The following is a 13,085-nucleotide window of genomic DNA, read 5'->3' as shown; positions in this document are numbered from 1 at the left end:
GAAGAGTTGGACCGCAGAGTGAAGGAAAAACAGCCAACAAGTGCTCAGCATATGTGGGAAAAGCATTCCAGGTGAAGCTGGTTGGGAGAATACCAAGAGTGTGGAAAGGGTGGCTATTTTGAAGAATCTAAAATCTAAAATATATTTTGATTTGTTTAACACTTTTTTGGCTATGACATGATTCCATATGTGTTATTTCATAGTTTAGATGTCTTCACTATTATTCTACAAAGTAGAAAATAGTAAAAATAAAGACAAACCCTTGAATGAGTAGGTGTGTCCAAACTTTTGACTGGTACTGTATGGAACAACAATGGTAATCTCAGACCTGTCAACTCGATATGTGGTATTACTTCATGAGAATACGTGTCTTCCGGTCTCCAAGCAGTAGTCTGAAAAAAACAGATAGCATAAGAGGTTCTGAAGATGATGCTTTATTGTGACATTATAAATCTTCATTCAGTATGCTCGCTTTCACATCAGTAATAATAAGACTACACATTGAGGAACATGAGAAAACACATACAGTGAAATGGTGTCCGTGCATCGTCCTGTACAATCTCAAACACATTCTTACAGTATAGCTGCTGAACCAGACTATTCTGTCTGGGACGTAGCCTCATAGAATTATATATTAGAAGTCATTTAGTAGGATCTCTGTGTAGTCTATCCTCACCTAACCAGTGCAGCAGCCACCAGTCCACCAGTGATAGGTCCTACCCAGTAAACCCAGTGGTAGGTCCAGTAGTTGGCCACTATAGCAGGACCCAGGGCTCTGGCCGGGTTCAGACAGGTTCCAGACACATCTCCACTGAAGAAATAATAACGACAAAGAGTTTCAGAACTATGATAGTATTAAACATGATTATCTCCAGGTATGCAGCAGAATCATGTCCATCAAAACAACCGTATGTTGTATCTCTACCCATGATGCTATGAAACTAAATGTTGAGATAACAAGTATTTCATGTTTTGCCATGATCATGGTGTCGTGTGGGAACAGTAAATACGTTACTTAGAAATGCCCAGAAGGTCATAATTGCAATGTAATGAGCGTGTTATCTGAACTACCTATCTAAGATGTTTATCTAATCTTTATGTCACAATAATGCACATTTTAGCAATGGCTGTTCCATATCTTCAGTTGTGGATGTAATCGTTGATGACAACTCTACTTGAACGTTTGTTTATCTTCCATTATTTCTTTGTTCATTATTAGTTAACATTTCATAAATCAGTATATAATTTGTTTAAACAGTGTATAATAATGTTATATCCATGTAAATCATTTATAACAAACTCTATTTAATAGGTAACAAATGATATAATAGTGGTTTATAAATAGTTCATAAACAAACCTTCAAACAAACTTTTCCCAAACCTTATCTATCCAGGCTAATTATTAAGAGAACAAAGTATTTTTGGAGAATTACTTGTACCAGGCCCAGGAAAACCTCTAGGCCCTAGTAACCCTATAGCAAGAACTGACCAGGTAGCCAGGAAAACCTCTAGGCCCTAGTAACCCTATAGCAAGAACTGACCAGGTAGCCAGGAAAACCTCTAGGCCCTAGTAACCCTATAGCAAGAACTGACCAGGTAGCCAGGAAAACCTTGAGGCCCTAGTAACCCTATAGCAAGAACTGACCAGGTCAAGTAGCCAGGAAAACCTCGAGGCCCTAATAACCCTATAGCAAGAACTGACCAGGTAGCCAGGAAAACCTGAGGCCCTAATAACCCTATAGCAAGAACTGACCAGGTCAAGTAGCCAGGAAAACCTCGAGGCCCTAATAACCCTATAGCAAGAACTGACCTGGTCAGGGAAAACCTCGAGGCCCTAATAACCCTATAGCAAGAACTGACCAGGTCAAGTAGCCAGGAAAACCTTGAGGCCCTAATAACCCTATAGCAAGAACTGACCAGGTCAAGTAGCCAGGAAAACCTTGAGGCCCTAATAACCCTATAGCAGGAACTGACCAGGTCAAGTAGCCAGGAAAGACGTTGGGCCTAGTTACAGTACAAGTGATAAATTCCACTCTTGGCCCTCTCAGTATCTCACCCAGCCAGGATGTTGATGATGACAGTACAGCCCACCATGAAGGGAACCATGGGGCTGCTACTCTTGGCGTTGACCGCCCCCAGCAGCACCACCATGGTGACCAGGCAGGTCATGGCTATCTCTCCAAACAGAGCCCCCCACAGCTGATCTTGTGATTGCAGCAGGGCAAACGCTGCCCCCTGGGCCTTGGAGTAGTTCTCTGTTGTGGTCATCAGCTGAGGAACAATAGATTCAGGTTCATTTACTAGCAGTGATGTCATTATACTACTACAAAACCCAATGCATTGTCTGACGAGCTAAACTGGGGTCATGACAGTTGTCTGCATATCTAATCACTGTAGTTGTGAATATTCATTTTATAGTTTTGATTTGATTTTATTCAATCCAACTGATATTTTTTTTCTGCATTTCAAATCATTTCAAGGTGCAAGACAAAATTCTACCTCCTCAGATACTGTTAGTCATAGATGTGCATTGAATGACCACTGACATCAGGTTTAACCCTCACCTTTGACATGGAAGCACCTAGCACACCCCCTATGAGCTGACTGATGAGATAGGGCCCCACCATATTCAGCTTCATGCCTCCACACAGGTAGATAGCAATGGTAAACGGTGGGTTAAAATGGGAGCCGCTGTGGAGGTCAGAGAGAAATAGGAGAATGGTCAGATAGCCCCGGAGGGTTGGGTTTTACACAGTATATTTCACAGTTTAACATTACTCACCTTCACACTTTCACCTTTGTATCAGTTCAAGGAGATTGGCTTTAGATATTGATTAGACATTGTTAATATGTTCACTCAATTATTAGGTATAACAATATGAATGGGGTCACAGTTGCTTTATAAACTTGGGATATGTATGTGTCAGGTGCATCTGTGAAATCATAACACATTACACCATAATGGCCACTGTTAATAAGTTGAATGACACCCACTGGAATGAGAATGGTTTTACAACCTTAGGTCTGTGACCTTTATCTGTGAAAGACTGTTTTTGAACTCTGCACATGACGAAGAAACACATAATCACCACAAAAAGAACAAGGGACTTATGGGTTTCCACTCCGTGTGTGTTCAGTATTTTGACCCCAAAATTGTAGCAATATAGAATGTTGTAGAAATATAGAACATTGCAAATCTAATGGAATAATGGGTCATATGCATTACACTCAAATACATTCACTCATATTAAAGCACACAACATACTGTTCATGCAAAATATAGATGCTCTATTGAAAACAAATGACTAACGTTAATCTCAAAAGGAGACCAAAGTACAACACTGTAATGATGTAATATGAGACATTTTACAGACACTTATCCAAAACAGCACAGTACAGTGAGACAGTTTATCAACACACTGTATATAAACACACAGACCTGATCTCTGCCATGCACGCCACCATGACTGCCACAGCCAGACCATGGACCAGAGCTGGCTGCAGCCTCCCTGCTGCCTCCACGTTCTCTATGACCGACACACAGCCGATGAACACAAAGAACATGGTCCCCACCAGCTCAGCCAGACACGGCTGGACCAGGCGCTCAAACTTGTTGGGAGGCTGGACCGGTGCTTTCTTAGAGTCTGATGCCATCAGGGATGTCCCCATGTCACCCAGTTCCATTGGCCCTTCTGTCATAGTGGAAAGGAGTTTGGAGAGATAGAGTGAGAATAGAGGAGAGAGAGAATGGAGGAGTTTGGAGGGAAAATAGATGAGAGAGAGGAGTCTTTGTATATAGAGATACAGTGCAGCACTGGCGATAATGTCCGCAGGTGTGTGTCCAAATATCTACCTGCGTTGCTAATCACTTGAACTTTGGTAAGTTCAAAGGACGAAAGGGCAAGATAGAGAGTGGAGAGAGAGAAAGAGTGCGAGAGAGAGAGCATAAAATTGAATTGCTCCATTGACCAACGATGGACTCTTGGACACTGATATCCATGTTATGATTAATCCAAGTCAGTTTACTCTAGTGAACACAGTACAACAGACAACCAGTTTACAGTTTAAAAGTATAGTAATTGTCCAGCAGACAGATATTTTGTTGGCACTGATTTGAAAACAACATTTTCAGGGTAGAGCATATGTCAATATGACTATGGTATGTTTTTACTATTTAAATCAACTAAATGTTTTGTTAGTTTGTTAATACAGCAGCCTACTACTAGACATAATGTTCTAGATTTCCAGGCCAAACAAAAAGTTTAATCTTGGTTAACCTGCTTGTATTAATCATGCATAGATCATTGATGTTAGCCAGTCCCAGCTAGATAAGATAAAGCATTAAAACTAGACAGTTTGACGAAGTCTCTGCACCTGTGCAAAGTCTGCTCCTGTTATTCTCTGAAGGGAGGAAAAGACAATCCAGTGAAACATAAAACTGGCTTTTTACACTTTAGTGTAATATCTTATTATTGGTCCTAAATGGTAGACACATCCATCAGCAAATAACAGGTGATAAATAAATTGACATTGTAAATGATAAATTGACATTGTAAATGTGTAGAATGTGGCAAAATCAGACTGTTACTGTGCATACAGGCATCATGTACAGTATGTACTTATTCTTGAGGGGGCACTAATGGAATTCATGAATTCATTTAATAATTCATTTGTATTAATTGCGTATGAAAGAAACAGTATCTTCTATATTTCCAACGTACAAATCAATAAATGGACATGACGACAACTCCTCTGCTGTACACATTTATACTTCATTTCTTGAATCTTCACTGCAACATTTTTTGAATGTTCACATACTACTGTCTCAAATGAGTGTCTGCCATAGAAATATAATTACTAGAAGAGAGGTCCCCGTTCAAGTCAATGAGTCCATAATGGGAGGACCGGTTGTCTGAGGGGCTATGTCCTTTCTAGTAATTATATTTCTATGGCTGAGACTTTCAGTCAAGATAGCAATTACAGTGTCAAATTCAATGTTATCTAATGTGGCTAGTTTTTGGATGTCTGTGTGCAGATAATCAGTGAAAAGGCATGACGCATATGCAAGGTTGTATCACAGGACAGTGAGAGTCAGAACAATGCAAGGCTGTAGTTCACCACACAACCAAAAGGTGGTGGTATAAAACACAGACTATGGGCCAGAAGTCACTTCTACTATGTCAAAAGGGATCAATCATAGAAAGAAATATACAATGCAATATTTAATGCACAAAAATTCGTTTATACAAATGGCATTGAATAAAATAGATTGCATTTATGGACAATAAATAATCTATATATACCGGTATAGAATAAAGTTACATTGGTAAGATTATTTTAAACTAAGAGACATGGAAATAGTAACACAAAAATACTGTTAGAATTTATGTGGATTTTGGAAATGGACTTTTTTATGGACTTGAACTGGAAACCTACATCTGTATCATATCAAGAGAACTCTGGTTTTCTCATCCCCAAGCAGTAATCTGAAAGTAGAAAAAACACACCATCAAAATAGTACAGAATTGTTGAATGTAACATCACTCGACAAGTTGTTGCTTCCACACATTGTTTCTTTAGTTATTTTTTAACATAAATGTAAATAATTCCCCAAAATATGTCTTAGACAACACAAGACTTTAACAAGGGAAATCAAGATAAAAAGGTGTTAAATCCACACATTGTCAAAACTAGGTTAATGACTCTCCCAGACTTAAGAATTGTATAAAAGCACCCATTGTAGGAGTAACTTTCCATCACATAGCTAGCCATTGATTTTAGAGGGACAGTTCTTGTTTATCAAGTTGAGGACAAACAGCCCTGTCTAACAGCCATGTTACGATACAGTGCTTTATCGCACAAGACAACACATCCCAATATGGAGGTGGTAGATTCCCTTGCTGATTTGCAAGAATTTATGGGCAGACAAGGCTTCTAATCCCACACTTGCAGCTAGTGGAGGCAACTTCCATTCAATAGTAAATATATTCCATTCTAATCTATGGAGCTCCAGTTGGGTCATTATTTTAGTATTAATGGTCATTTCAAGGACAAAGATTAAGGTTGCTTTCCCAACCAAAGTGTTTCAATAGTAGCTTGGGCTCCAGTCTGTTTCTGTTTAAAACCAAACAGGACAATGATGTAAACAGCCAGGTATCCAGGCCCCAGAATATCAGAGCTGTACAGTACCGTATGAAGCTGGCGGTTAGCAGGGCTCCAGACATGGGTCCCACCCAGTAGATCCAGTGATAGCTCCAGTAGTCGGCCACCACGGCCGGGCCAAAGGCACGAGCTGGGTTCATACATGCCCCAGACACTGCTCCCCTGTAGAGGACGTGATATAAAAGCGATGCATGAATGAATGATAGAGCATGTGGTGTCTTACGGTACACAGTAAGGAGTGTATTGTGGTGTACATTGTGTTTTATTGGTAGTGTACAGGTATTTATCTCAGTAGTAGTTAACTACACTGTACAAAGGTAGGCCATTACATCAAACATCAAGACAAAGGAGATGATTGTGGACAACAGAAAAAAGAGGACTGAGCACGCCCCCATTCTCATCGACGAGGCTGCAGTGGAGCAGGTTGAGAGCTTCAAGTTTCTTGGTGTCCACTTCACCAACAAACGAACATGGTCCAAGCACACCAAGACAGTCGTGAAGAGGTCACAACAAAACCTATTCCCCCTTAGGAGACTGAAAAGATTTGTCATGGGTCCTCAGATCCTCAAAAGGTTCTACAGCTGCACCATCAAGAGCATCCTGACTTGTTGCATCACTGCCTGGTATGGCAACTGCTCGGCATCCGACACTACAGAGGGTAGTGCGAACATCCCAGTACATCACTGGGACCAAGCTTCCTGCCATCCATGAACTCTATACCAGGCGGTGTCAGAGGAAGGCCCTAAAAATGGTCAAAGACTCCAGCCACCCTAGTCATCTAGTCATAGACTGTTCTCTCTGCTACCACACGGCTTGAGCGCTCTTGTTCTTGTTCCAAGAGGCTTCTAAACAGCTTTTACCCTCAAGCCATAAGACTCCTGAACATCTAGTTAAATGGCTACCCAGACTATTTGCAGTGCCCCCCCCCCTCTTTACACCACTGCTATTCTCTGTTGTCATCTATGCATAGTCACTTTAATAACTCTACCTACATGTACATACTACCTCAAATAACCGGTGCCCCGGCACACGGACTCTGTATCAGTACCCCCCTGTATATAGTCTCGCTATTGTTATTTTACTGCTGCTCTTTAATTGCTTCTTACTTTTATCTCTTATTCTTATAATTTAAAAAAAACTTCATTGTTGGTTAGGGGCTCGTAAGTAAGCATTTCACTGTAAGGTGTAAGGTGTAAGGTTCACTGGTGTTTTCGGTAGATGTGACTAATAACATTTGATTTGATTTGTTTGTATCTGAAAAGTTGTTCTGCAGAATGTACAGTACAGTCTTTCTCCAGGCTAATTTCTCAAACCTTTCCAGCCCTCCTCCCATCCTATCCCTTACCCACACACCTTACATCAATCCACTCCACGACCACCCCACCCACCGCTCTTACACCACACCTTCTACCCCATGGGTCCTCACCCAGCCAGGATGTCTGCGGTCACGGTCAGCCCGATGCAGAGAGGGGCCAACAGGCTGCGCGTGCGTCCATTCACGGCCCCCATACACACCACCATCGTCAGGAACAGAGTCATGATCACCTCTGCCACCGTGGCTGGTACTATCTGGGTGTCGGCCTGCACTGTGTCGAATGCTGCCCCTGAAACTTTGGCATAGTTCATGGATGGGGAAATCACCTGGAGAAGGAGATATTACTGATATGAATATAGGATATGTAGGGAGAAAAGTATAGGTCCAGATACAGAAGAACATTATTTAACATTTGCTTATCGACTGCTACTTTCCACTGGTCATATTCTACATCTGTTCAGAGTTTGTCTTTTCAAGTGTAATAAAAAAGAATATACAGTACGAGCCAAAAGTTTGGACACACCTACTCATTCAAGGGTTTGTCTTTATTTTTTACTATTTTCTACGTTGTAGAATAGTGAAGACAATCAAACTATGAAATAACACATGGCATCGTGCACTAATCAAAAAAGTGTTAAACAAATCAAAATACATTTGATATTTTATCTTCTTCAAAGTAGCCACCCTTTGCCTTGATGACAGCTATGCACACTCTTGGCATTCTCTCAAACAGCTTCACCTGGAATGCTTTTCCAACAGTCTTGAAGGAGTTCCCACATATGCTGAGAACTTGCTGGCTGCTTTTCCTTCACTCAGCGGTCCAACTCATCCCAAACCATCTCAATTGGGTTGAGGTCGTGTGATTGTGGAGGCCAGGTCATCTGATGCAGCACTCCAGCACTCTCCTTCTTGGTCAAATAGCCCTTACACAGCCTGGAGGTGTGTTGAGTCATTGTCCTGTTGAAAAACAAATGATAGTCCCACTAAGCGCAAATCACCAGAAAAGTGGCCCCACACCATCACACCTCCTCCTCCATGCTTCACAGTGGGTACCACACATGCAGGTCATCCGTTCACCTACTCTGCGTCTCACAAGGACACAGCGGTTGGAACCAAAAATCTCAAATTTGGACTCATCAGACCAAAGGACAGATTTCCACCAATCTAATGTCCATTGCTCGTGTTTCTTGGTCCAAGCAAGTCTCTTCTTCTTATAAGTGTCCTTTAGTAGTGGTTTATTTGCAGAAATTTGACCATGAAGGCCTGATTCACACCGTCTCCTCTGAACAGTTGATGTTGAGATGTGTTACTTGAACTCTGTGAAGCATTTATTTGGGCTGCAATCTGAGGCTGGTAACTCTAATGAACTTATCCTCTGCAGCAGAGGTAACACTGGGTCTTCCTTTCCTGTAGCGGTCCTCATGGGAGCCAGTTTCATCTAAGCCCTCAATGGTTTTTACGACAGCACTTGAAGAAACTGTTAAAGTTCTTGAACTGTTTTGGATTGACTGACCTTCATGTCTTAAAGTAATGATGGACTGTCATTTCTCTTTGCTTATTTGAGCTGTTCTTGCCATAATATCAACTTGGTACTTACCAAATAGGGATATCTTCTGTATGCCAACCCTATCATGTCACAACACAACTGATTGGCTCAAACGCATTAAGAAGGAAAGGAATTCCACAAATTAACTTTAAACAAGGCACACCAGTTAATTTAAATGCATTCCAGGTGACTAGCTCATGAAGCTGGTTGAGAGAATCCCTCATTTTCAAATCTCTCATCAAGGCAAAGGGTGGCTACTTTGAAAAATATAAAATGTTAAATATATTTTGATTTGAACATATACACTACTGTTCAAAAGTTTTGGGTCAAAAAAGAAAGAAAAGCCCATTTTTTGTCCATTAAAATAACATCAAATTGATCAGAAATACAGTGTAGACATTGTTCATGTTGTCAATGACTACTGTCGCTGGAAACAACAGATTTTTTTATGGAATATCTACAGTACATAGGTGTGCAGAGCCCCATTATCAGCAACCATCACTCCAGTGTTCCAATGACACGTTGTGTTAGCTAATTCAAGTTTATAATTTTAAAAGGCTAATTGATCATTAGAAAAACCTTTTGCAATTATGTTAGCACAGCTGAAAACTGTTGTTCTGATTAAAAAGCAATACAACTGGCCTTCTTTAGACTAGTATCTGAGTATCTGGAGCATAAGCATTTGTGGGTTCGATTACAGGCTCAAAATGGCCAAAAACAAAGCATTTTCTTCTGAAACTCGTCAGTCTATTCTTGTTCTGAGAAATGAAGGCTCTTCCAGGTGAGAAATTGCCAAGAAACTGAAGATCTCGCACAACACTGTGTTATCCCTTCAAAGAACAGCACAAACTGGCTCTAACCTGAATAGGAAGAGGAGTGTGAGGCTCCAGTGCACAATGGAGCAAGAGGACAAGTACATTAGAGTATCTAGTTTGAGAAACAGATTCCTCACAAGTCCTCAATTGGCAGCTTCATTAAATAGTACCTGCAAAACACCAGTCTCAACGTCAACAGTGAAGAGGCAACTCCAGGATGTTGGCCTTCTAGGCAGAGTTGCAAAGAAAAAGACATATCTCAGACTGGCCAATAAAAATAAAATATTAAGATAGGCAAAAGAACACAGACACTGGACAGAGGAACTCTGCCTGGAAGGCCAGCATCCCGGAGTCACCTCTTCACTGTTGACGTTGAGACTGGTGTTTTGCGGGTACTATTTAATGAAGCTGCCAGTTGAGGACTTGTGAGGCGTCTGAAAATATTTTTGGGAACCATAGTAAAACATCCTCAGTACCTCCCTGAAACCTAAAAATTAACATTCCCAGAACAAATGAAATTAAATCTAATTGTATTTGTCACATGCACCGAATACAACAGATATAGATCGTACAGTGAAATGCTTACTTACAAGCCCTTAACCAACAAAGCAGTTTAAAAAAAATGTATGTTCTCAGAACGTTTAAAAAACATACAATTTTACCGGTCAGGAAACATATGGCTTCGTTCCCAGAACCAATGGGAAACCAAAAACCTATGTTCCCACAACTTCCAAGGAACCAAATGTGCTTGCAGGGTAATGGCCAATGAGCTCTTGACTTTACAAGGTGGTGAAACACAGACTCAACTAATCTTGTTCAGCTCTAAGGACACTGTACTGTACATGTAAATGACTGCCAATAGAGTAGAGTGGGTGACTGCCTGGTCACTCAACCCTCATGGACGTCAATTGCTTTATCGTTTTACTGTCCTGATAGCAGCCAAGAGAAGAGCAGGGTAGATGCAGAAAGAGATTATTGTCATGATCCATATCTGAAGTGTTGACAGGATGAGGATGATCATACTGTTAGGATAAGTGCAGATTGTACAAGTGTTGTGTATTATGGGACGATCAAACCTCTGAAAGTGTGAAAGATCTAGCTGATATTTTCCTGATGTTTACATAGTCTTTAGTGACAGTAGGCCTACCCATGTGGTGCCAGGTAGTTACCAAATGCTGTATATTGAATTCTTGAATGTTCGTACTAGAAAGTACATATTGTTACCAAATAATTAAGGTAAATAAATGTACATGTCTTCAATGTCAATAAATAAGAACAATTATAATTAAAATCCTATTAAATACCAAGTTAGTACTAGTAGAAGTGCAACCCACCTTTTAGTTGGCTACAGAGTACCCACCTTGGCTAGTCCTGCCCCTATCATCCCTCCACACATCTGAGCCAGTATGTAGGGGACCAGCAGTGTGATGTTGAGACCCCCGATCAGAAACACAGACACAGACACTGCTGGGTTGAAGTGGCCCCCACTGCAGAGAGAGACATGGAACAATTGAATTACCCTAATACATTTTAATTAAGTTATTTTATTTTAAACAGTTCACAATAGTTTTTTATATGAGGCACATCCTTTAGAAAACAAAACAAACTATTTGAAATATAGAGGCAAGTAGCAACAATAAAACCATATTAAGAAAAAATGCTAACGTAGATTGCCTCGTCAAAATGATACAAGTGTGATTTTAAAATCCTGTTGTGCATTTTAATGATCTATTGTAGGCTACTTTCAAAGCACAGTCATAAAACTTCAAGTCAATGCTGATCAACAGATCCATTACAAGTCTTCATTTTTGCAATGCTTTTATACAATCTGTTATGCATCAACATGCTGCATGTTGAAAGCCTAGGAACAGACTCTTCTGTTGCTCTGCTAACATTTGAAAACCTGAGCATCAACTTCCCAGCCTAGTCCCAAAACCTATACCATGTCATGGCCAGAAAAGTTGTCTATACAGCACAAACAGATCTAGGACCAGGTTATCACCTTCCAGCCTCTCACCACCCACCCCCAGAGGGGCCCCCAGCCTTACCTGATCTCCCCAGCACGGCGATAACGATGCCCAGGGCCAGGCCGTGTGCCAGGGCCGGCTGCAGCCTTCCGGTGCCCTCTGTGTTCTCGATCACAGACAGACACCCCACAAAGATAAACAGAGATGAACCCAGCAGCTCTGCCAGACAGGGCTGGATATAACGTTGGAACGCATCCCTGAACGGCTCGGTACTGCTGTTTCCATCTGTGGCTGGATCTGGACCTTTCCCCTCTGGCTGGATCACATTGATGTCCAGGTCCCAGAGCTCGGTCTTAGACTCATAGAGAGCCATGGTGTTGGGTTAGACTGTATAAGACTGGAAACAGCCCATGGGTTGTTAGTGCTCTTAAGTCTAGAGGTTACGCAAGAGTGCTGATAAGGAATAAGAAGGGAGGAGGAGGGGTGAGGTGGATGAGGAGGAGGGAGGTGGAGGAATGGGAGGAGGTGGAGGACCGAAGACAAGGAGGGAAGTGGAGGTGAGGGGCGGAGGTGGGGTGAAGATAGCGGAGGGGGAAGTTGATAAGTAATTTTCTTGGAATGGTCCAGATAGCTAGGCAGAAAAATGCTACCAGATCATCAAACAATGAGACAAAATGCAAGAAATGTTCAGATGTCGTTCGCTTAAGTAATTACCGTTAAATGCAATACTTTTGGTTTAACTTCAAACATACTTGTCAGGACTTTGTATGGATAAAGAAATGCAATTAATCAATCAAAATGATTTCCCCATGACTGTTATTATGAATAGTATTATGAATACTAGTTGTGAAATGAATAGCTTACATTTCAATATACATTATGCAGTTAGAATACAGGGACAGAAACCCTGCTTCTGCAGATAGAGCTATTGCCTAAAATACAATAGAAGTACAGCATAGAGGCTCTGTGTCACGTCTTAAATGTACAGTGCCTTGCGAAAGTATTCGGCCCCCTTGAACTTTGCGACATTTTGCACATTTCAGGCTTCAAACATAAAGATATAAAACTGTATTTTTTTGTGAGGAATCAACAACAAGTGGGACACAATCATGAAGTGGAACGACATTTATTGGATCTTTCAAACTTTTTTAACAAATCAAAAACTGAAAAATTGGGCGTGCAAAATTATTCAGCCCCTTTACTTTCAGTGCAGCAAACTCTCTCCAGAAGTTCAGTGAGGATCTCTGAATGATCCAATGTTGACCTAAATGACTAATGAT

General features: G+C 41.0%; 2 protein-coding genes across 2 annotated transcripts; both read right to left on the bottom strand.

The window, feature by feature from the left end:
- Nucleotides 1-232: 232 nt before the first annotated feature.
- aqp8b (aquaporin 8b) lies at nt 233-3,809 on the bottom strand. Its single transcript, XM_042319231.1, has 5 exons — nt 3,440-3,809; nt 2,565-2,691; nt 2,057-2,271; nt 677-811; nt 233-392 (listed from the first exon to the last, which is right to left on the bottom strand). The coding sequence occupies exons 1-5, from the start codon at nt 3,697-3,699 to the stop codon at nt 350-352; spliced, it is 780 nt and encodes a 259-aa protein (XP_042175165.1). The 5' UTR covers nt 3,700-3,809; the 3' UTR covers nt 233-349.
- Nucleotides 3,810-3,954: 145 nt separating this feature from the next.
- LOC112225773 (aquaporin-8-like) lies at nt 3,955-12,192 on the bottom strand. The gene is made up of 5 exons (XM_042319232.1): nt 11,892-12,192; nt 11,199-11,331; nt 7,589-7,803; nt 6,190-6,324; nt 3,955-5,486 (listed from the first exon to the last, which is right to left on the bottom strand). Exons 1-5 carry the CDS (start codon nt 12,176-12,178, stop codon nt 5,444-5,446), a joined length of 813 nt encoding a protein of 270 aa, XP_042175166.1. The 5' UTR covers nt 12,179-12,192; the 3' UTR covers nt 3,955-5,443.
- Nucleotides 12,193-13,085: the final 893 nt, after the last annotated feature.

Source organism: Oncorhynchus tshawytscha, unplaced genomic scaffold (genome assembly GCF_018296145.1).
Source record: "Oncorhynchus tshawytscha isolate Ot180627B unplaced genomic scaffold, Otsh_v2.0 Un_scaffold_1341_pilon_pilon, whole genome shotgun sequence".
NCBI lineage: Eukaryota > Metazoa > Chordata > Actinopteri > Salmoniformes > Salmonidae > Oncorhynchus > Oncorhynchus tshawytscha.
The sequence above is the reverse complement of the archived record's forward strand: the minus strand, read 5'-3'. Positions and strand labels throughout refer to the sequence as shown.

Bases quoted from the DNA above. Each gene is read 5' to 3' on its own strand.
- aqp8b (XM_042319231.1), bottom strand. From the start codon at position 3,699: ATGACAGAAGGGCCAATGGAACTGGGTGACATGGGGACATCCCTGATG. The intron at 2,692-3,439 runs GTCTGTGTGTTT...TGACCTCCACAG, and splicing joins GCGTGCATGGCAGAGATCAG to CGGCTCCCATTTTAACCCAC. The intron at 812-2,056 runs GTGAGATACTGA...TTATTTCTTCAG, and splicing joins ATCATCAACATCCTGGCTGG to TGGAGATGTGTCTGGAACCT.
- LOC112225773 (XM_042319232.1), bottom strand. From the start codon at position 12,178: ATGGCTCTCTATGAGTCTAAGACCGAGCTCTGGGACCTGGACATCAAT. The intron at 11,332-11,891 runs ATCAGGTAAGGC...CCATGTCTCTCT, and splicing joins GTTATCGCCGTGCTGGGGAG to CTGCAGTGGGGGCCACTTCA. The intron at 5,487-6,189 runs GTACTGTACAGC...TTCTACTTTCAG, and splicing joins CTAACCGCCAGCTTCATACG to ATTACTGCTTGGGGATGAGA.